Here is a 22,743-nt window from a genome sequence, read left to right on the forward strand (position 1 = left end):
CAATTCACACCAGCTGAGGATCTACCCAGGAATATCTCCATACTCTTGTTCTTCCTTTACTATCAAATATAGGGACACCCTTCCCTTCCATACAAGTTGGTCGTTGGGAAACAAAGCCCAAGATATGGGTTATAAAAATGAGTCCTAAATTATTACACTATTTTTGAGATATGAGGTTACAATTTATGTGTAGGTTTTAGGGCTCAGTCCTGCAGTCCTGGTTACAGAAACTTACATTAAATCAATTTGAATTTTTCTTGAGTTAGGACTTCAGGATTAGACCCAATATAAATAGTGTAAATATAGCTGTCAGTGCTGTTCAGCAGAGCTGAACAAATATTATAAAATAAAAATACTACAAGTACCTATTTGAATTTTGAAATGAATTTACTTCACCTGTGTTTGTTTCAGTTGTGTTAGTGCCTCTTTGGTGTTTGTTTTCTATGAATGTTATAGCAAATTAAAGTTAAGCCCATGCTTAAGTATTTTGCTGAGTAGGGCTGGACTTGTATGATGGAGTTTAGCGTGAGTTTTGCTGAATCAGCCCATATGTATACTAACAAATGGAGCCTGTGCTGGCTTTGAGTAGATCAGCACAGATGGTGGGATTGGATTACATTTACATTAGGGACAGTATTGAAAATACTAATCAGAAAGGGGAAATAATGAAATTATAAGAACCATATGATTTAATTCTGAAAGGTCAGTAAGGATTCACAAAAGGGAGATAAGAGGACACTGTATTAGAGAGAAAACTACAATAAAACCAAGGGCTTATCAAAAGGCATGTTTTTTCTTTCAGTTTTAAAACTGTACTTATTATTTCCTGGAATCTTTTGGCCTGGGCCCATGGGAAATAACGCTCATCCCACAGCTACCCAAGTTATGTTCAAAATCTAAATCTGCCACCAGTGTCCTAAACTACTGCATTATTGGTGCCCTTCCACAAGAAAATAGTATGAACGCCATTAATATTAACACAATTTTAAGCCAGTTGATAGAGCGTGAGAAGAATTGAGCGTGCTCAGTTTTTAAACTCTAAGTACATCTTTTTCTGAAAATCTATTTTGTAACCAGTTAAAGCAACAGCCTGTGATGTGAAACCCAAAATCTCACATCAGACCCTATGCCTATGACAGCAATATTTCTTCTTCTTTCTCCAGCAATGGAAAAATACCACAGACGCAAAACTTTTCTTAAGCAAGACTTTGGTTATTAGTACAATTATACCAATATGTGTACTATACTGTAATGACCTAATTTTCAGCTGGCTTCAAACACGTCTCTAATTCTGTGTTCACAAATGTTGGGCCTGCACTCTTTGTGCATACAAACACACACAAAATTGTGAAAATTTAGCATACAGTGGCTAATATTACCTCAAGCCCCAAAGGAGTGCACAACCCCAATATAGAGCCAGTAGGTAGAAGATATTCAACTTATTCATATAGACAACGCATAAATGTTTTCACTGTAATGAATAAAACTTTTTCTTACTGTTTATTATATTAAATAAGACATTTTGGCCCCAATTGAAGTTAATGTGACTACACTTAAAGTTTGACATTTGCTGAAGCACCTTGGAGAACTGGGGGCTATATTTCTATAGACTTTATACTTTTAAAATAGTGTTTAATAAACAATCCAATTTATTGCATACATAAAAACCTACACAAGATGTACAAAATGTATATATGAAATTACTATATAACACTAGGGACAGCATGTTCATATTTTGATGCCTAAAGTTAGGAGAATTCCAGTGTATTGACACAGCCGTACACCACGTGAGACATTATTGCTACTTAGGAAGCATCATTACAGAAAATGGAAGATCGGACACCAAAGTCAGCAGCAGAACAGCAAGAGCAACGAGACATTCTGGAAGAATAAACATCCGATGAGAGGAGACATAAGCCTGAAAACTAAATTCTGACTTTGAAAAACTTACATTTGGCCTGTGTTAAATTACAGCTGTGAAAAACGGACATTCAAACAATGCATAATAAAGAAATTACAATCCTTCAAAATATTAAAAAGTATTGGAGATGACTGCAACTCAGCAAATGCTAGTCCTAGATCTTATGCAAGGCACATTTTAAGGGGTTCAATTGGCAATCAAGCATATTTACAGGCACTGAAAGGAAAAGTTGATGGCTGAAGAACATGAGGCCAAAAAAAGATCTTATCTGGGCATCGGGTTGATGAAAAGGGCTATTCCTCTGAAAACAGCTGAGCAGTGGATCATACGGAATGGGCTGCCTAGGTTGCAAATCTCCAGTAATGGAGATACCACATAAAAAGAAGAAAGTTAGATACCTAAGTAAGTGATTTTTTTAGAGCTGCTGAGCACTTGCAGCTCCTTTTGGGTTCAGGTTAATTTTGAATTCTTTCTTGGCAACTTTTCCAATAAAGAAAAATGTCCTTTCTACTTGAACATCCTCTGTTATGGCATGGGTCTGATTCCTCCGCATCTATCTGGTTGTTCACCTATTTATCTCTCTATGTGCTTTTGTGGCCTGACTCACTGCATTTCCTGAGTATCCCTGATATTAACAATACAAATAATCACATCTCCTTTTCTCTGTAGGAGAACCAGCTTGATTAGTTTATGGCTTTTGTTAATTTTGGTTGGGGGGTGGCTGTATCAGAGTGAATGAGTGGCTTTTGGAGTGTGCAGGTGTCTGCGTGCATGTGTGAAGAACTTGTTGAAGGAAAACTAAATTGAATAAATTAGTTTTGCATTTAGTTCTAAAAGTAATAAAGTCCATGGTCATTCCTGTCTCTTGCAAGAGTTTGTTCCACAGCATATATCCATTTCCTGTGAAAGCTCTGTCTCCCACAGTCACAAGCCTCCCCAATGATTGATCAATCCATTGTTCCAGTGGAATAATCCTTAATCCAAATACAACAGGCAGTCATGCACAAGCGGGAGATGTGATCTTTCAGGTATTTCCAAGCAATCCGATGGAGGTCTTTAAATATCAGGACAGAGACCTTGCACTGGACTCAGAATTCACTGGGGAGCCAGTGCAAAGACTGGAACACTCAGATGATAGATTCACTGTGATCCATACTGCTGAATGGACAGATTACTTCATTTTGTAGAAACTGAAGCTTTTTCAGGATGTCTAGTTTCATTCTTAGACATGAAACTGTGACTAACCCTGGAGATTGTGAATGCATCAGCGTGGCCTGCTCGGTGTTAAATAAGTTGAAGTGCAAACCTCTGGCGAGTTGCAAATGTAAGTGAAAGTGTTTTGCTGTCATAACTATTTGGCCATCCAATAGCATCAAGGAGTGAAAAAGGACCCAAAGGCTGCTGAGCAACTCAGCAATTTGAGAGCAGATATCGTTCATAGAGAAGGCAATTGCTTAACATATATCTCTTCCTACCAGCATTGTCTCAGTCTTGCCTGGGTTTAGTTTAGGCCTGCTTATCTTCCTGCTGGTCTGTTGTCAGCTAAGCAATGAGAAGCCAGGAAAGCAGGATGACAAAATGGTTTACATTTATAAAGCTGGGAGTGGACTGCGTACTGCTGGCACTTCAGCCTGTGTTGTCTCGCCAGCTCTCTCAGTGGCTCCATATAGATGTTGAATGATGTGGGGGAGAGGATCAGGTCGTGGGAGTGAGTTGATGCGGTCTCTGGAGGTGGAGGAACAATTGCCCATAACTACCCTCAGAGGAAGGAACTGAGCATTTCTGGGCATTTCTGTTCATCCCTGCAACAGGAGTATTGCTGATCAGTGGTATCAAATGCCACAGAGAGGTCCTGCAGGAAAGGTCTGGATGCACATCTCTTGTCTATGGTCATGAGGAGGTCTTCCGCCAGGGCAAGAAATGCTGACTTTGTGCCATTCTCTGTCCTGAAGCCTGACTCAGGGGGTCCGTTACACTGGCCACTCACAGATGGTGGCAGAGACTGTTTTTTGCAAACTGCTCAACTGTCAAATTCAGACAGTAGTTTGCAAGGTCTCTAGCGTCAAGTGACAGTTGCTTTAGTACTGGTTGTCCTACTGCATGTTTTAGGGTGGGCGATAGATTACCATTCTCAGTCTTTATTAGTAGGGGGCCCAGATGCTCTCGTGCCCTCCTGGAAGGGTCAGGTCAGAGTCGCAGGGGTAGCCCTGATTGCTGTCTATGTCTCCATGATTTCTTCTGAGAATTGCCAGATATTCAGTGTTACTATTATTATTTCTTATTTACACTGGGCCATACATGTGCCCACAGTTTGCCAGACAAATAATGCTCATTATTTTATTTGTATTGACTGTCCAGCTCAAGGGCATAAAATACAAAAACCCCAGCAAAAAATTACCACAGAAAAAGCAGTTCCAAATATAAATAAAAGCTCAGTGCATACATTCTTCTGGCATATTCTGGGGAATGTCCATTTACATGGAAATAATAAACAGAAAATCAATGGGGGATAGTTTCTGTCCTCAGTTATGCAGACCAGGCTCCCATGGGGGTTACCTTAAAAGGGCCTGATTTTCAAAATGTGCTGAGAACCCACACTCGGATAATCAGGACCCTTTAAGGTATTGCACGTTGGGCACCTAAAAATTTCAACATGAAAAATCACTAGTCACTTTTGAAATTCCTGGCCTTAATTACTAAATAAATGTAACAGCAGCCAAAATAAAATAAAATTAGAAAAGGTTCTATTCTACAATATTATTTTTGTAAGTTGAAAATTTGTGACTATTTCTAGTTTTTGACCAAACCTACATACTGTAAAGTGACACTTTTTGGAACAATGATGCACCTTGTGTGCTGCTCTTGAATGGAAAATATGCAAAGAAGCACCATTTGAATGCAAAGCTGTGTTTCGTGTGGGACTACTTGTCTGAGTGAAGCTTTGCATAGCTCACAAATGGATATAATCCTATAATTAATTTTTAATTAAAATACCTCTTGTCTTCTATAAACGGTTGTTACTATTACATGCTGTATAAAAAGATCTGAATGTTTTAAAAATTGAATGATGGGTGTTTCATCCAAAGCACTTCCAATTTGCTGATTTGGGAAACAGAGGAAACACCAAATTGTCATGTTTAGATGGATTTGTGCCCTTTCTAATAAATCTTCCCCCCCTCCACACACACACCTTTTCCTTTCCCTGCCCTTTCTGAACTGAATCAATGGTTTATTAATGATTTATTTTAAATTATCAGCATCTTATTAGAATATACATATTCTATGTCTGAATAATTTTAATTAGGATTATTTTTGTTGGCAAAAATGATAGAAATAAACCATTATAGCATGAAAAGTAATTGGCTAATATTTGTAAATACTTCAATATCAGTTATTAAGGATTTCTTTCAAACAATCGGGAGTTTTGTCTGACAGTTTGGCATTAATTAAATCCCTGATACCTTCATAGAAGGGGCCAGATTTCTGCTCTCAGTTGCATCAGTGTAAATTTGAATCAACTTCACTGTCATCAGTGAGTGCTGCATATCTTTAACACTTCTTAATATCTAGCTGCTTATTTAGATGCCAAAGGGCTTGGTCCTGTAAACACACATTGAATAACTTTATTCACCAGCATATTCGTGGACTAAAGCTTATGCTCTAATAAATTTGTTAGTCTCTAAGGTGCCACAAGTACTCCTGTTCTTTTTAGGTTTACTTGGGTTAGTAAACTTACGCATGTGCTGAAGATGGTTGGGTTTTGTTTTTATTTTCTTAAGGATCTCAGGCTCTAATTATGGATTTAGGTGCTGAACTTAAGTTTGAGCACATTGCCCTTAAACACTCTGTGTCTCTGTTACCACCGTTCAAAAACAGGAATGGGGATTAATAAATGTTTGTACAGTGTTTGAAAATTAAGGCATTAAGTGGGAGCCAAATATTTTAATAACTGTGCGTTAGATTGTGTCACCAATGTGAAGTTCTGCTTAAAAACTGAGGGCCAGATTCTCCAGTTTGCCATGTTTCTTTTCCGACCCTTACACAGCACAAAGTCAACTTAGAGCAGCTGGAGATTTGTATTGGAGAATTCCCTGAGATAGGGGCAATTTTTCTTGCTACAAAGCAGGCAGAGGCAGCTCCATCACCTAACTGGAGTAAGAGGCGGCGAGGTAGGGAGGAGTTGCATCGGGGTTGTGCAGGGTGGGGAGGGATATGGGGGAGAACAGCGTGTCAAAGAAGAGGAGAGGGGAGGGATTGTGCTACACAGTTCTCAATGCAGGATCAAGGCCCTCACATGTAAAATTTCTGCACAGAAAGAAATTTTTTTGAAAAGTCATGAGCATGCAAAAACAGGTGGCCATAACTAAAACTTTTTGTAAACTTCACTTTAGTAGGCATTCCCAGTGTCTGCAATAATTAGCATCTTTGTGCCTCTATCACAGTAGCATAAATTATAGCAGTGTGATACTTATTAAAAAGATTCCAGTTTCAATAATGCTATGAACATAGTTGTTTATTTTGGGCAACTCTAAAATAAGATAAGTGGGAAACCTAGACTAATTGGTCTGTTGCTAAAGTAGCATGCAAGATAGGGAAGCTGAGCTGAGAACGGTTTTCTGCAAAACATAAATAAAGTAGGAAGTGGGTGCTCGGCTGTAACAAGCACTGTTGCAGCTTCTTTGTTTTACAGCCAGAGCTGCAAGCAAGCTCTTTTTAAAACCAATAAACCTCCCCAGGCTCTCAGATAGAAGTGGCTAAATGTGATTGCTTTTGCTTTTTCAAATGTTTCCTACTAAAACTGAAAAATCTCAAGAAATTTGCAAAATTTAATAAAAAATATTTTTAAAAATCTGTGAAAGTATGCACAATTTTAAGACAGCAAATATTTTGTAATGATGATTGAAATTCACAAAATTAGAATCAGTGAGATTGAATGTACTGTCTCTGCCAAAAAAACAAAAAACAGTGAATTGTGTTTCTCCATTGTTGAAAAAAGGAGGTGCATGAACACTGGAAATTCACACAACTACCACTCATTTTCCAACCTGTATTTCTTTGCTACCTCATCAACAAGTTGGTGACATCCAGCTTCTGTGCATCTGTCTATCTTTTTCTCTTGTTCTCATGACCGTAGTCTCTAGCTCTCTCCATGTATTTCTGGATAATACACTTCTTGTGTGTGGATTTGAGGAAATGAAAGAGTTTGACTGTACAGCATTTGTGTCTGTGGAAGGATCAAAAGTGAGGCTGAAGAAACAGTGGATGGAGACATTTCACTGTGCACTAGGCATAGACGACTCATGCCTCCCCATACTGGGGGGGCACAATCTAAAGGGGAGGACACGTGACTGCCCCACGCGTCTCCTCTGCCCAGGGACTCCCACCCCACCCTGTGCCCAGCCTAGGGACACCACGCTCTTCCCACTCCACGTTACCTATGGAGAGCGGGGACTCTGTCTTTCTCTCCCTGAGCCTCCCTCCTGCATTTCAGCTGCTCTCCCTGACAACTGGACGGAGAGTGGGATGGAGCTACTTCTGCCTGAGAGAGCTGGCTGGGCAGCAGCGGCAATCCACTCCCTGCCCGGGTTTGGCTGCCAAGAACAGAGGCCCAGCGAGCCGGAGCCCGCCCTTCTGCCCCGCATGCTTGGCCTCTGTCCCCGGCAGTCAAGCCCAGGCAGGGTGTAAGTCGCTGCTGCCTCCGAGCCAGTCTCTCTCAGGCAGAAGCAGTAGAACACACTGATGGGGAGGGGCAGGGAGAGGAGGACAGAGCCCCTCTTCCTCCCCTCCCCCGGCAGGCCAATCTGGGGAGGGGGCATTTGACCCTGCAACCCCCCCCTACGTGCTGCCTCTGCAGTAAAGCTGTTTGAAAATGTTTCCTCTTCTTAAAAAAAATGTAATTTCAAAATACAAAACCTTTTGACCAGCAGTATAAATGGTTGGGGGGGGGGAAAGGAAAATGTTTTTTGAGAACATGTCATAAAAATTGTCCCCACCTTCTCAAATTTTGAAATCAACCAGTTCTGCTGTGAGTTGGTTGGTGCCTGATGGGAGGTGCTGATCATCTTCATCTGTTCTTTACACCAGTGAAAGTAGAAAGCATTCAGTACTGATCAGGAGTGTTCCACATCTCACAGGATCAGGCCTCGTGAGGAAAGTCAAGTGAATGTTTGATCGGGGTGTCCATGGGGGTCTCCATTGTGGTGTGTGCAAAATGAAGGAACACTTTTTCTAGAACTGTAGGGAGGACAGAAAGATGTTGGAAATTAGGATGAGATTAGTGCAACTAATGAGGAGGCTTCTGAAATCAGTAAAGTAGGGATAAAATGCTGGACTTGATTGTTAGAGAGACAAGGTGGTGAGGCAATATCTTTCATTGGACCAACTTTTATTGCTGAGAAAGACAAGCTGTCAAGCTACACAAAGCTCTTCTTCAGATCTGGGAAGGGTACTAAGAGCTTCACAGCTAACTACAAGATAGAACTGATAGTTTAGCATAAGTAGTTAGGTTTCAGAGTAGCAGCCGTGTTAGTCTGTATCGTCAAAAAGAACAGGAGTACTTGTGGCACCTTAGAGGCTAACAAATTTATTTGAGCATAAGTGTTCCTGGGCTACAGCCCACTTCATCAGATGCATAGAATGGAACATATAGTAAGAAATATATATACATACAGAGAACATGAAAAGGTGGAAGTAGCCATACCAACTGTAAGAGGTTAATTAATTAAGATGAGGTATTATCAGCAGGAGAAAAAAAACGTTTGTAGTGATAATCAAGATGGCCCGTTTTAGGCAGTTGACAAGAAGGTGTGAGGATACTTAACATGGGGAAATAGATTCAGTAAGTGTAATGAGTAGTTAGTACATAATCGGGAGGACCATTCAAGGTGAAGTGACCCATTAACACCCCTGTAGGCATAAGACAAAAAAGGGAGTTAGTGGGTTACAGATTGTTGTAATAATCCATATATCCAGTGTCTTTATTAAGACCATGATTTTTCATGTCTGGCAAAGTTATGAATTTAAGCTCCCAGGCTCATCTTTTCGAAGTGTTGTACAGGTTTCCTTTGAGGATGAGGACTGATAGGTCAGATATAGAGTGATCGCTCTGTGAAAAGTGTTCTCCCACAGGTGACATGGTGTCTGTCTTTTATAATTTTCCTGTGTGAGTTCATTTGAGAGTATAATGATTGGTTTCACCCACACAGTTGTTATTAGGGCATTTAGTGCACTGGATAAGGTACACGACATGGCGTGATAGACACGTGTAGAACCCATGGATCTTGAAAGGTGTGTTGGGTGGGAGTTGTTGATCATTGTAGCAGTGGAGATATGTCTTCAGATTTTGCCTTTGTTCTGGCAGGGTCTGGTGCCGCTTTGGTGTTTCCTGGTCTGGGGGGAGCTTGCTTCTGTTGATGAGCTTGAAAGCTTGTCTCTCTCACCAACAGAAGTTGGTCCAATAATAGATATTACCTCACCCACCTTGTCATTCTAATATCCTGGGACCGAGATGGCTACAACAACACTGCATAGAACTTGATTGTGTCATTTAGGCTGTGCCGCTTCTCCTACATCACTGTGTGGGGTGCAGGAAACTATCACTCGCTATGGCAGGCCAGCTGCAGGGGCTGGTGTATAATGGGTTGACCCATGGTCCTGTTTCCTCTCTGCCCTTAGAGGTGCCCTGGATCATCTGTGGAGGAACAGGGATAGAACATCCCCTACAGTCCCCAGAGTGCACAGTAATAAGGTGTCATACACATGCTGGTAAAAGACTAGTTTTTATTTACTAGTCCCCATCACCTGATATGGATCAGGGGTTAATGACCACTGAATGCAGTGGCTATTGTTACACAGGGGGCTGCAGTTCTGCTTGGCCTCTCTGTGCAAGCACTTCCTATGTAAACATGGAATAAGGGCTAGGCACAATCTACCCCGTGGAAGATACAGTACTCCTGGGGGCATCCTGTACCAAAAAAATTATAATTCTGCACACAATATTTTAAAATTCTGCAAATTTTTTCAAATTTTATTTGTCAAAATAACACTACATAATCACACCAGTTTCAATTATTTTGGTAATGTATTTCAAAATACCTGTCAGCAAGTATGTCTGTAACAATACAGACACACACAAAAATTCCCTGAGGAGTAGAGAGTTAAAGAAACCCCTATGACAACCCAGTTCCTGTTTTTCTGCCCCTTTTCCCACCCCAGAGTCCAGCTGGAGAGCCAGACACCCACAACCCCTTCCCCCCCCCCCCCCCCCAGAGCCCAGCCACAGGACCCCCCCCCAGCCATTACACCTGAACCCCTCCTCCACAGAGCCCATCCACACCCCACCAGGCCAGATACCCGCTCCTCTCCCCCCACAGAGCCCAGCCGTGGCCCTCAGCCCAGACACCCTCCCCTCTCCCCCCTCCAGAGCCCAAGGAACCAGAGGGAAAAACAGCCTGATGCTCGGTCCCAGGCTTGCATGGAGTTTCCTGTGCACTGCTGCCTCCTTCCCCCAGGGCATGCTGGGAACTGCAGCTGTCAGGAACCCTCTAGCGTCCTCTCCCTCCCCCCAGCAGAGACTTCTAGGTGCGAGCTGGGCTCTGCCAGATCCAGTGGCCCCTATTGGCAGCTAGCAGCACTACAGCCCATTTCTGTGGGGAAAAGGAAATTCTGCGCACACAACATTAATTTCTGCAAAATTCTGCGCCGCACAGTGGGGCAGAATTCCCCCAGGAGGTGTCCTGTAACTAAAAGTGTTCAAACTGATGAGTTTTATGCAATTGTTGTGAAAAATAGCCAGTTTTTATGGAAAACAGTCTAGCAGGCTATGACTTTTTGAAACCACCTTCAGCCATGATTTATACCTCAAAAGCAGAGGTTCATAATGTAAACAAAAATTTTCTTTACTCTTATTTTACTGATCACTTTTTATTTCCCTCCTGATTCAGGAAAACAAAAGTCCTGAAGTCAACGGAACTTAAGCATAGGCTTAAATTTAAGCACATGCTTAAGTGCTCTCATGTATCAGATCCAGATTTCATTTTTATTTCAGTCTGATTCTGAAAGCATACTCACAATGCTTAATAAGAAGTCCCATTAAAGCAAATTCAACTATTTGCATAGGAAAGAACCATCAGTGTAAATGTGACAGAATTATAGGAACTCCTCACTTAAAGTTGACCCGGTTAACGTTGTTTCGATGTTAAGTCACTGATCAATTAGGGAACATGCTAATGAGTTATGAAATGCTCCCATCTAACATCTTTGGCAGCCACCTGTTTTGTCCACTGCTTGCAGGAAGAGCAGCCCATTGCAGCTAGCTGGTGGGTGGTTGGAACAATGGGTGAACCAGCAGCCCCCCTATCAGCTTTCCTCTTTCCTAAGTTCCCTGTGCAACAGCTGTCCCTCCCCCCACTGCCATGTGCTGCTCCTGCCCTCTGCCTTGGAGCTGCTCCCAGAGACTCCTGCTTGATGTACGGGGGGGGGGGAGGGGGAAAGAGGGGGGCTAATGTAAGGGTGTCTCCCCCCCCTGCTCCTGCACCCCGCTTATCCCATCTTCCATAGAGAAGGGGGGACATCCGACAGACAGAGGGAGCATCTAGGCAGTAGCTCAGTCTCAGCAAGCTGATTTAATTAACAGGGCAGTGTACTTAAGCCTGGGGTCAGCTACTTAAAGGGGAAATGCGCATTTTTTCTCTCACACACAGGGAGTGTGTCTCTGTCTGCCCTCCCTCTGCTGCCTTGTAGAGTGTTGTGAGAGTTAACCCTGGAGGGCTCAGTCAATTGCTAGTTCATTTAGCAATAAGGCATTCCCTGGGAAATATCCCACCCTCTGACTCGTCCACCTCAACCAAGCTTCACAATCATCATCACTGTGTACCAGTATTAAATTGTTTGTTTAAAACTTATACTGTGTGTGTGTGTGTGTGTGTGTGTGTGTGTATAATATAGTCTTTTGTCCAGTGAAAAAAATTTCCCTGGAACCTAACCCCCCTCATTTACATTAATTCTTATGGGGAAATTGGATTCGCTAACATCGTTTCGCTTAAAGTCGCATTTTTCAGGAACATAACTACAACGTTAAGTGAGGAGTTCCTGTAGGCCCTAGTGATTCAATTCATTATAAGAATTAGATGAGTTTGGGGAGGACTTGGCTATTATTGGCCTTGCTCCAGGTGTCCCTAAACGTCCAAGTACCAGAAACTGGGAATAGATAATAGGGGATGGATTCCTTGAAATTGACCTGTTCTGTTCATTCCCTCTGAAGCATCTGGAACTGGCTACTTTCAAAAGCCAGGATACTGGGCTAGATGGACCACTGGTCTGACCTGGTATGGACATTCTTATGTATATAGGTTCTCATATTGCACTCATCATCATAGTATCTGAGTGCCTTCCAGTAGTGCATTAAGCAGTGTGACTGCACAGCTATCACATGTTGTTCTTTCATCCTCTCCCCAGAGGAGATCCGTGTGCAGTGGAGGGTCTTGTTGTGGTAGATATTTTGTTTTGTGTTAATATGCATATTTCTATGTACTTGTGTTAGAGAAGGCAAGGTCAAAGAAGTTCACCTTGCACTCAGAGCAGAAGGTGATGAGTTCCTAGAGGAATTCATTTTACAGTATCAGACCAGCCCCCGAGATTGTTCTCAGTCTCACACAGACAAGCTCTACCCTTGCAATAGAAAGTTCCATTGTACCAAGGGAAGGGGTTAGTTGTCAACCAGGGTCTTCATCCCAGGGTTTTAGGTTGTCTTTTAAATATCCTGGGCCCAGGCCTTGGGGCACCTTGAAGATAAGGGCCACACCTAGAATTTGATTAAAAATTCTATAAGAAGCTAGTGTAGAGAGCAGAAGACAGATGTGATGTGCTCACAGTAGCCTGTGTTATTGAGGAGATGTGCAGTGTTCTGTATCTCCTAAGTGCTGAAGGGTTCATTCCAGATATATCACATTGCTGTAATCTAGCCAAGAGGTGACAAAGGCATGAATAACTGAGGGCAGGTCACCTTCTACCAGGTTGGGACAGAGCCTCCTAGCCAACTGGAGATGATAGAAAGCATTACTCATGGATGCTGCTATGTGAGAGCTCAGCATCAGTGAGAAATCAATGAGCACTCCTAAACTATGGACTGAAATGACCAATTGTGGGTGTGTATCTTCAATCAAAGGTGATGGCATCATGATGGCAAACTTTTCAAAGTATTGTCCTCTGCTCTCCAGCATCACCTCAGTCTTGCTTGGGTTCAGTTTCAGCCAGCTGTTCTTCATCCATGAGCTGATCTTATCCAAGCACAGGGCCATCTTGCTAGTAGTGGTATGGTCATCTGTGGTGAAGGATAAGTGGAGCTATTTAGCTTCTGCATAGTTCTGGCACCTGAGTCCATTTTGTATGACCAGTACACCTAATGGCTGAATGTTGAAAAGAGCTGGAGACAGAATTGTTCCTTGTGGGACTCCACAAGTGAGGGGTCTAGTGGTGGAGGTATAATTTCACAAGTCTTGAGTTGGGACTCCTTTAGATGTGTCCAGAACTTCCTAATGAGTGAGTGTACTGACCTGTGGGAATGCAGCTGGGCTGTTGGTTGGTGGGTGCAGGTGGAGTGGATCCATGCTGTTTGAGGAGGCTTCCCAATGTGTGTGTTTTTTTCTGTGAAGTAGGATGATAATTTTTTGCAGCGCTTGGTACTTAGCTCTGATCTAGGTTGTAGGTACTCAGGATTGCTGAAGCAATTTACACCCTGGCCAGCTCCTTGGGGTGGGATTTGGCAGCTTCAATGGAGGCTAAAAGGAAGGTTCTCTTGACCTCTCACACAGCCTCAGCACAGGCTTTGAGGAATTTGTTAGTCATCCTGTCTGATTCAGCTTTCATTTTCTGCCATCAGTGCTCGGCTTTCCACCCTTCTGTCTGGATCTGGTGCAGGATGTCTGAAAGCCAAAGAGATCTGCAAAGGAGAGGAAGGAGTCATTTGGTGTGCCAGTGGTTGAGGCTAGTGCACAATGATAATGATTCACCAGGTCTTTGAATGGTGTTGATTTACATGTGCAACCACAATGATATTTCATTATTGCTTCTCTTTCTGTTTTACCTGAGCGTTCCCAGCTGACTCCAATTCCATCACTAATATAGCTCCTTTCCATGCTGTGTATTAAACTTTCCGTGCTGTGTATTAAGACTTGCAGAAACAGACAAATATGGAACTTAGGTTAATTCAAAACAGCCAATTAAAACAGAAAAGAAGCAGTATTGAAACATCATTATGGCTTAATCTGCAATCACTGTGGACCTGATTCTGCCAGCACTATTTCCACTGAGTGGTATTTTCCTACACAAATAGTCCCATTAATTTCAGTACTAGAATGGAAGTATTTTGCACCCACATTGGTTTCAGTTTGCACAAGTGTGGATGAGTACACAAGGTGCAAGACAGGAGATAATGAGGCCTACAGAAAACAAAGAAAAAGGAAACATTTTGAGTATAAATGTGATTACTTAGTATACGTTAAGTGCCAACAGTGTCCTAGTACAAATCACGAAGAGCCAGATTTTACAGCTCTTACTCTATGCTGAGCACGTAGGTCCAATAGAAGTCAATAAACAACTGGTGGGAGCAGAATGTGATTGTGTAATTAAAGACTGCACAAGAGGGCAGAATTAAAGTTGCACAGGGTAAAATAATGAAAAAGCTGATATGGGATTCAATTAATAAAGAACTAAAGGATAAGACTATAATTAATGCCAGTTAATGTGATTCTATTGAAAATAGGTCTTGTCAAACAAAACTGATTCATTCACTGATGAGATTACAAGTTTGGTTGACAAAGGTAATTGCATAGTTGTAATATACTTAGACTATTGTAAGGAGTTTGGTTTAATACTGCATGACATTCTGATTAAAAAACTAGCACTACACAATATCAATAAAGCACAGGGAGAAAACGTTGGGTACTGTAAAGCTCTCTAATGTAGCAGAGAAAAGCATAACAAGAACCAATGACTGGAAGCTGGAGCCAGACAAATTCAGATTAGAAATTAATCAAAGTTTTTTAACTGTGAGGGTAATTAACCATTGGAACAAACTATCAAGGGAAGTGGTGAATTCTCCATCTCTTGATGTCTTCAGATCAAGACTACTAGCATGTGTGAACTGGGATTATTCAGAGGTTTATAACTTGGCCAGATTTAGGTGGATTTTCACAGGGACAGCAAAGAATAGATCCCTAACACCAGAGCAACACACACACGCACACACCACTTCCAAATTAGAAGTCCCTGCTCCAATGAATGACAGTGGCAGAGCTTCTCAATGAAACAATTGTAAGATTTTCTTATCATGAACAAAATAATGTATTTTCCCTAATTTCATTCACAGATACAGATGAACCATTACTGCTAAAACCCTTTAAAAAATTCAAGTTTCAGAGTAACAGCCGTGTTAGTCTGTATCCGCAAAAAGAAGAACAGGAGTACTTGTGGCACCTTAGAGACTAACAAATTTAAAGCTTATGCTCTAATAAATTTGTTAGTCTCTAAGGTGCCACAAGTACTCCTGTTCTTCTTTTTTTAAAAAATTCAGTGTGAGGCAGATGCCTAGCATGGGAAATTTCAACCCATGTTTAAAGTTTGGCAAAGTTATACGCAACTGAAAACAGGGTCTTAAAATGGAAAAAAAATAGCAGTGTTAATTTTGGGCTTCACTATCAGCATCACCTATTATATTAGAATTATTTAATGTTGGCTGGTGTGCTGATACTACAGCCTAGCATGCTGACCAGTATTGCCTAATTGTTTCCTTGTAATATCCCCACTGTTGTATGTGACGTTCCCCTCTGGTGGTATCTGGACTGGTGATCTGCTAGGTCACCCCAATCCTTGACTCTGAGAACCAGCCTTGCCTTGCTCTGCTGTGAGAACCCCCACTCCTGGGCTGTTCACACACAGCCTCTAGCAAGTAAGCTACTCCTTGGATTGTGCATCCGAATGACAGTAGCCAATATCTTCAGTCCCACACACTAACCTAAGAACCTCCATCTTCCAGTGTCCAGTTATGCTTGCTGGACACTGCAAGCTTATGAGTTCATCAGTTTAACAAAGAAATTAATATGTATCAGGCTTGTTATCCCAAGGGGAGCCTCTGACACACTTCAAACCAAATGCACTGCTTCAGGTAGAATAAACAAACAGATTTGTTAACTATAAAGATAGATTTTAAGTTATTATAAGTCAAAACATAACAAGTCAGATTTGGTCAAATGAAATAAAAGCAAAACACATTCTAAGCTGATCTTAACACTTTCAATGCCCTTACAAACTTAGATGCTTCTCACCACGGGCTGGCTGGTTGCTCTTCAGCCAGGCTCTCCCCTTTGATCAGTGCTTCAGTTGCTTGGTGTGGTGTCTGTAGATGTAGGTGGAATTGAGAGAGAGCATGGCAAATGTCTCTCCCTTCTATCATGTCCTTTCTTCCCCCATGCTTTGCCCTCCCTCCCCTTCAGATTCAGGTGAGCAGTACCTCATCACAGTTCCAAACTGACCAAAGGAAGGGGGGTGACACCCTCGAGAGTCTACAGATTCTTTTGTTGCTGCCTAGGCCAGTGTCCTTTGTTCCTGTGAGGTTGGGCTGGGTTTGTCCCATACATGCCCTGATGAGGTGTGAACTGCCTCTCTGTTCTTGGAGAGTTTTTCCCTGGGCTTGCTTTAAGCCATGAAAATACATTTTCAGCCTCATAACTATATGAAATTATAACCTATAACATTACTGTAACAATTACTATAACATCACTATAAAAACCATGCTCAGTGCATCATGAGTCTTCCGAAGACACCCAACATGACAAAGTTTGCATTGGATACCACACAATCATTTTATAGAGATGAACATGGGGGTATAGGGTGTTCCCCCAAGGTACAGAGAGTCACTCCTCCCCTCTTAGTTTATTGCAAGAGGCTTAGTCACTGACTAGCTCAAAGGCAGTTTGTGTTATAGTTCTCTTGGCATCCAGTCATTAAGGCCATGAGGCAGCGTGCCTCAGTTTCCTCATTCACACGCAGCAAATCAGGTTTTTTATGGTTTCTCCGCTGTGATAAGCTTTAAAGCTGTTTACAGGTATAATTCAAAAGTAGCATTATCATAAGGTTTAACATCTGTGTCATAATTCTTATCCCCAAAATTTAACATTAATTCAAATTTTTTATCACAGATGGGTGTTTACAAGTATCTTTATGATACCATGCCCTCTGTTTAGATAGTGTAGTTTGAGGTTAGTTTGTTTATTACCCATGATGTCCTTTGACTCTCTCCCATTTAATCAGTCACCGTCTTTTCTTTCCCTCCAGTCTTTCTCTTTGTGTGGGCTCTTAATTTAATCATGTTTTTGGAATTTTGGTGTCTCAAGGTCTGGCACAATAGGTGTTCAGGGGTATCCTGCACATTGGCTGGCCCTTTGGGGAGCGGTCTCCCAACCCCAGGACTGTACATATGCAGCAAATCCAACTCCCCTTTTGGGGTTACCCTGTGTTTTCCCCCTCCTATGTGTGTTTACCTTTTGATCAGATTCTCCTTTTCCCAGCAGCTTTCCCATAACTGCTCTTTATGTCTCGCCAGTCTGGGGGAAAACACCCCCTTCTCTGTCAGTTGGGTCATTTGTATTCTGACAAACTACCACCTGGAAACTTCTTGGTCCCAACTCCTCTGTTATTGCAGGCATTGGAGCTGCATCTTGATTTAAAGAGACACAGTTACTTTCCAAAAACTTATCAGAAATAGCATCCTGAAAATTGGGACCTGGATTGGGGTACCCTCCACCACCCCTTTCTCTGTCCCTGAGAAGTCAGCTGTGTGACTGCTCCCCTCCAGGAGGTCAGTTACACTGTTCCTTCTCAAAACTTGGGTCACAGGCTGAGTGCCTGGGTGCACAGATGCTGACCGAGCCATCCTCCTAGTGTCCTGGGCATCCTGCTCCAACTGACTGGAGAGGAGACATTCCTGTACCCCCACTATTCCTTCCCCAGTTTCCTCCTCTGGGCCCCCTCCTAAGACACATTTCTCTGTGCTCCCTGGGAAGGGTTCTATTTCTTGTTCACTTGCAGAACTCTGCCAGCTAACAACTGGGACAGTTTCTTTAATCACTGACAACACCTCTCCTGCCCCTGCTCCTGAGGGCATGTTGCCTTCTGCTGGAAAGGAGCTAGTCTCAGTCCCCTCCCCCCGTACATGGAAGCACATTGCTTCCCTGTGTTACAGAGTCACAGGAATCCTCACTCACCTTTCAGTGGTTTCTGAGATCCTCTGCCCCTTTTTGGGGGCTCTCCTCTGGGACACATTGCTCTATGCTCCCTAGAGCCAGTTTTGACTCTGGTTCAGCTGCAACCTGCTGGCAGCTAACAACCTGAACAATTCTCTCCCTGGCAGGCATTACACCTCCATCCTTTCCTGATGTGGTGTTGCCTCCAGCTGCAGTGCAGGAATTGATCTCAACCACCTCCCACCTGGAAGCATGTTGTTTCTCCCTGCTGCAGAAGAATCAAGACGACTCTCTCCCATTCTCTCAGCAGTTCCTGAGACCTCACCCTTTCCCTTGGGGGTCCCAGCATAAAACTCCCTCCTGCTGCAGGCAAATACTTTAACCTGAGCTACACGGAAAAAAACATTACCAAGAAGCAGGTTGAATAGGAGGTGTTCCATTACCCCCACAGTCAAAACACTTTCCAAACCTTCCCAGACCACATGGATTTTAGCTAATGGTACAAGGAATCTGCTTTCACCCACCCCCATGATCTCTGCCATTTGGCCAGGCAACATACTGGCCTTTGGGACCACACTCTGTTTAACCAGAGAGATCTGAGCCCCTGTATCCCTCTGCCCCAAGTACTCCCTGCCATTAATTTGGACAGCCTTAAGATGCTCCATATTTGGTTCTGCAGAGGCTAACCTCACAGAACCAATATGATAGGTTTCAATTGCTTGGGGGGTTTCTGTGTTGAGGACTGCAGAACTAACATGAGCTATTGGTTGCCTGCTTCCTCCTAGCACAGGGCATTTATTCCTCGGGTGATCAGTGGAATTACATTGATAGCACCTTTTGAGCTCTTCTGCTTTTACAGGAGATTTGGGATGAGGGTTAGAGAAATGTTTTTGGGTAAGAGAACGTTTAAGCTCCCAAACCCCTTCTTTCTTCCCAGGGGCAAAATGAGATCCTCCCTTCCCACCAGTTTTAAACCACTCTTTCTGTGGCCTGCCCTCAATAGATGCCTGATTCTGTTTGAAGGCATCAGCTAAAAAAGCCATCTCATCCACAACCTTTACATCTTTGTCCCATAGACATCGCTTTACATCAGCCTTACGTAAGCTTAGGAAATGCTCTTGAGCAATAAGATCCAACATTCCCTCAAAACTTGCCAATTCTTCATCCCCTCACCCATTTTCCCAACAAATCTTTCATTTTGTTTACATATTCCCCATTACTCATACCAATATCCCTCTTAAGATTCCTAAGTTTAACTCAATATGTTTCAGAGGTAATCTGAAAACTTTGCAAAACAGTATCTTTAAATTTACAATTGTCTAAAGCAGGGGTCGGCAACCTTTCAGAACTGGTGTGCCGAGTCTTCATTTATTAACTCTAATTTAACGTTTTGCGTGCCGGTAATATACTTTAACATTTTTAGAATGGCTCTTTCTATACGTCTATAATATATAAATAAACTATTATTGTATGTAAAGTAAATAAGGTTTTTGAAATGTATAAGAAGCTTAATTTAAAATTAAATTAAAATGCAGAGTCCCCCCGGACTGGTGGCCAGGACCTGGGCAGTGTGAGTGCCACTGAAAATCAGCTCGTGTGCCGCCTTTGGCACGCGTGCCATAGGTTGCCTACCCCTGGTCTAAAGCATCTTCAATAGGCATTCCATTGAATACATTTCGAGATTTACCAGTAAATTTCACAATCAGGGTAGGAACTCTCTTATTATCAGGGATTTCTGTATTACACACAGCCTTTCGAAGGTAGTCAGATATTCAGCAATATCATCCTCTTCACTGTATGCAGGACATAAGAGTTCCCATTTGTGGATTTTTGGAGTGATGGGAGTCATTGGGGGTTCTGGTTCTGCTTCTCTAGCAGGTCCAGCTGCTGTTTTTTGCTCTCTCTCTTGCTGTGCCACTGTGACGTTCCCCTCTGGTGGTATCTGGACCAGTGATCTGGTAGGTCAACTCTGGGAGCCAGCCTTACCCTGCTCTGCTGTGAGAACTCCCACTCCTGGGCTGTTCACGCACAGCCTCTAGCAAGTAAGCTACTCCTTGGATTGTGCATCTGAATGACAGTAGCCAATATCTTCAGTCCCACACACAACACTAGGAACTTCCATCTTGTAGTGTCCAGTTATGCTCGCTGGACGCTGCAAGCTTATATGAGTTCATCAGTTTAACAAAGAAATTGATATGTACCAGGCTTGTTATCCCAAGGGAAGCCTCTGACACACTTCAAACCAAATGCACTGCTTCAGGTAGAATAAACAAACGGATTTATTAACTTTAAAGATAGATTTTAAGTGATTATAAGTCAAAACATAACAAGTCAGAGTTGGTCAAATGAAATAAAAGCAAAACACATTCTAAGCTGATCTTAACACTTTCAATGCCCTTACAAACTTAGATGCTTCTCACCACAGGCTGGCTGGTTGCTCTTCAGCCAGGCTCTCCCCTTTGAGCAGCGCTTCAGACCCTTGGTGGTGGTGGTGTCTATAGCTGTAGGTGGAAGAGAGAGAGAGCATGGCAAATATCTCTCCCTTCTATCATGTCCTTTCTTCCCTCTTGGCATTGCCTCCCCACTTCAGGGTCAGGTGAGCATTACCTCATCACAGTTCCAAACTGACCAAAGGAAGGGGGGTGACACCCTCGAGAATCTACAGATTCTTGTGTTGCTGCCTAGGCCAGTGTCCTTTGTTCCTGTGAGGGTGGGCTGGGTTTGTCCCATCCATGCCCTGAGAAGGTGTGAACTGCCCCTCTGCTTCTGGAGAGTTTTTGCCTGGGTTTGCTTTAAGCCATGAGGATACATTTTCAGTCTCATAACTATATATATGAAATTAAACCTATAACATTACTGTAACAATTACTTTAACATCACTATAACAACCATTCTCAGTGCATCATGAGCCTTCGGAGGACACCCAACATGACAAAGTTTGCATTGGATACCACACAATCATTTTATAAAGATGAACATGGGGGTGTAGGATGTTCTCCCGAGGTACAGAGCATCACTGTATCTATCTGTTGTCTCTTATCTTACACTTAGATTGTAAATTGTTTGAAGCAGGGCCCATCTTTTTGTTCTGGTTTGTACAGTGCCTAGCACAATGGGTCCATGGTTGGGACTCCTAGATGCTGTGATAATACAAATAATATCTGTCTATATATGTATTATAAGGCACCATACACATCTACGGTCGTTACATAACATGTTAATTTCTGGGTTTGTTTCCTATTAATATGTTATATCTAGAGTTTATCTAAACAAGCAATGTTTTGTCTTTGGATCATCTTGAGTTGTTAACTAGATACATTGTCTTTGTTTTGTTGGTTTTAGGCTCTAACAAAGAAGTTGTTAAACAGATCTCCCACTCAGTGCTCTCCTCACCTCCACTTCCACCCTCCCTTTCTGCTACACAGACACCACCTCCTCCTCCTCCTTCAGCTTCTCACCCATCAACACAAGCACCACCAGTTCCCAGCCTACCTCCCAGAAACATCAAACCCAGCTCTGATCCCTCGTAAGTGAACATGAAATCTGTTTTGCTTATATTTTGCTTTTACTTTCCAGTTCATGTCTATCATGGGAGACCAACATGCTCAGGCAGTGGCAGTTTAAGGCCAGCTCCCAGGTGCCTGGAGACCCAAGCTTTCACACCACATTGAGTCTGCTATTAAAGTGATGGAAAGTCTTTACATGGACTATAATGGAACTTGAATTGGGCCCTAGCTGATGAGACCTTCAGCTCAGCTGATTGCTGCCAGCCCCTGGAAATATACTATCAAATCCCTCCCTCCCACTCTGCAGGTGATGGTGGGAGAAAACTCTTCCATGTCCTGTATCACAAAAGTATAAGGGCAGGTGCTCTGTCCTCGCCCTTGTGTGTAGGGAGTAAGTAGTCCAGCCAGCAGCAGCAACTGAGAACCTTACTCCAGCACTCTGGGTCAATGGCAGAGGAGGGAAGAGACAGAGAAGTCAATGGCCACCAGTCAGTGCATACCACGCAAAAGGGCTGGGGAGAGTCAGTGAGACTGCACACGTGAGAGAGGAACTTGGCTCATAGTTTTAAATTTCGGAGCCTCTGTTACCCATTGTGGTGCTATTTTCATGCTCTTCTCAAATTTGGCTTGCCAAGTTGGGACCTGCTGGCAGCCAAAGGGTTAAAGGCATATGTTTCTAAAGTGAAAAGGAAAATGGAAGCAGGTTCAGTATTCAGAATAAGCAATTTTGCGGTAAACAACTTATTGCACACATAGAGCATCTATCAGACATAAGAGGTTTCTGTCTTACCACACAGCACACTGTATGTTTCTACTGATGATGTGAAAGCACACAGTCTAAAGACGCTGCTGTTCTTGAACTTGAGAAACATTTTCAGATAGAAAATTCTCGTGAACCCAAACAAATATATTACTGAGTATGAACTACATTAAGTGCTCCATCTAGTGGCCAGAGAGCAGCTAAACCACAGCAGGTCCCACAGCCTCTATAAAAAGCATTCCTGTACGTTCTCCGTCCTGTCTGCTTAAGATTCAAGCTTCTTCTCTTTGCCTGCAAGGACCTATATAACATGCAAAT

General features: G+C 42.6%; 1 protein-coding gene across 3 annotated transcripts in view; it reads left to right on the top strand.

The window, feature by feature from the left end:
- FYB1 (FYN binding protein 1) overlaps positions 1–22,743 on the top strand; it is a 127,683-nt gene that overhangs the window by 66,118 nt on the left and 38,822 nt on the right. For all 3 annotated transcript variants that reach the window (XM_054032106.1, XM_054032105.1, XM_054032107.1), the window contains exon 3: positions 21,502–21,685. In XM_054032106.1, coding sequence (XP_053888081.1) covers positions 21,502–21,685 — 184 coding nt within the window. The remainder of the gene's footprint in view (positions 1–21,501; positions 21,686–22,743) is intronic.

This window comes from Malaclemys terrapin, chromosome 6, assembly GCF_027887155.1.
Source record: "Malaclemys terrapin pileata isolate rMalTer1 chromosome 6, rMalTer1.hap1, whole genome shotgun sequence".
In the NCBI taxonomy this organism is placed as follows: Eukaryota; Metazoa; Chordata; order Testudines; family Emydidae; genus Malaclemys; species Malaclemys terrapin.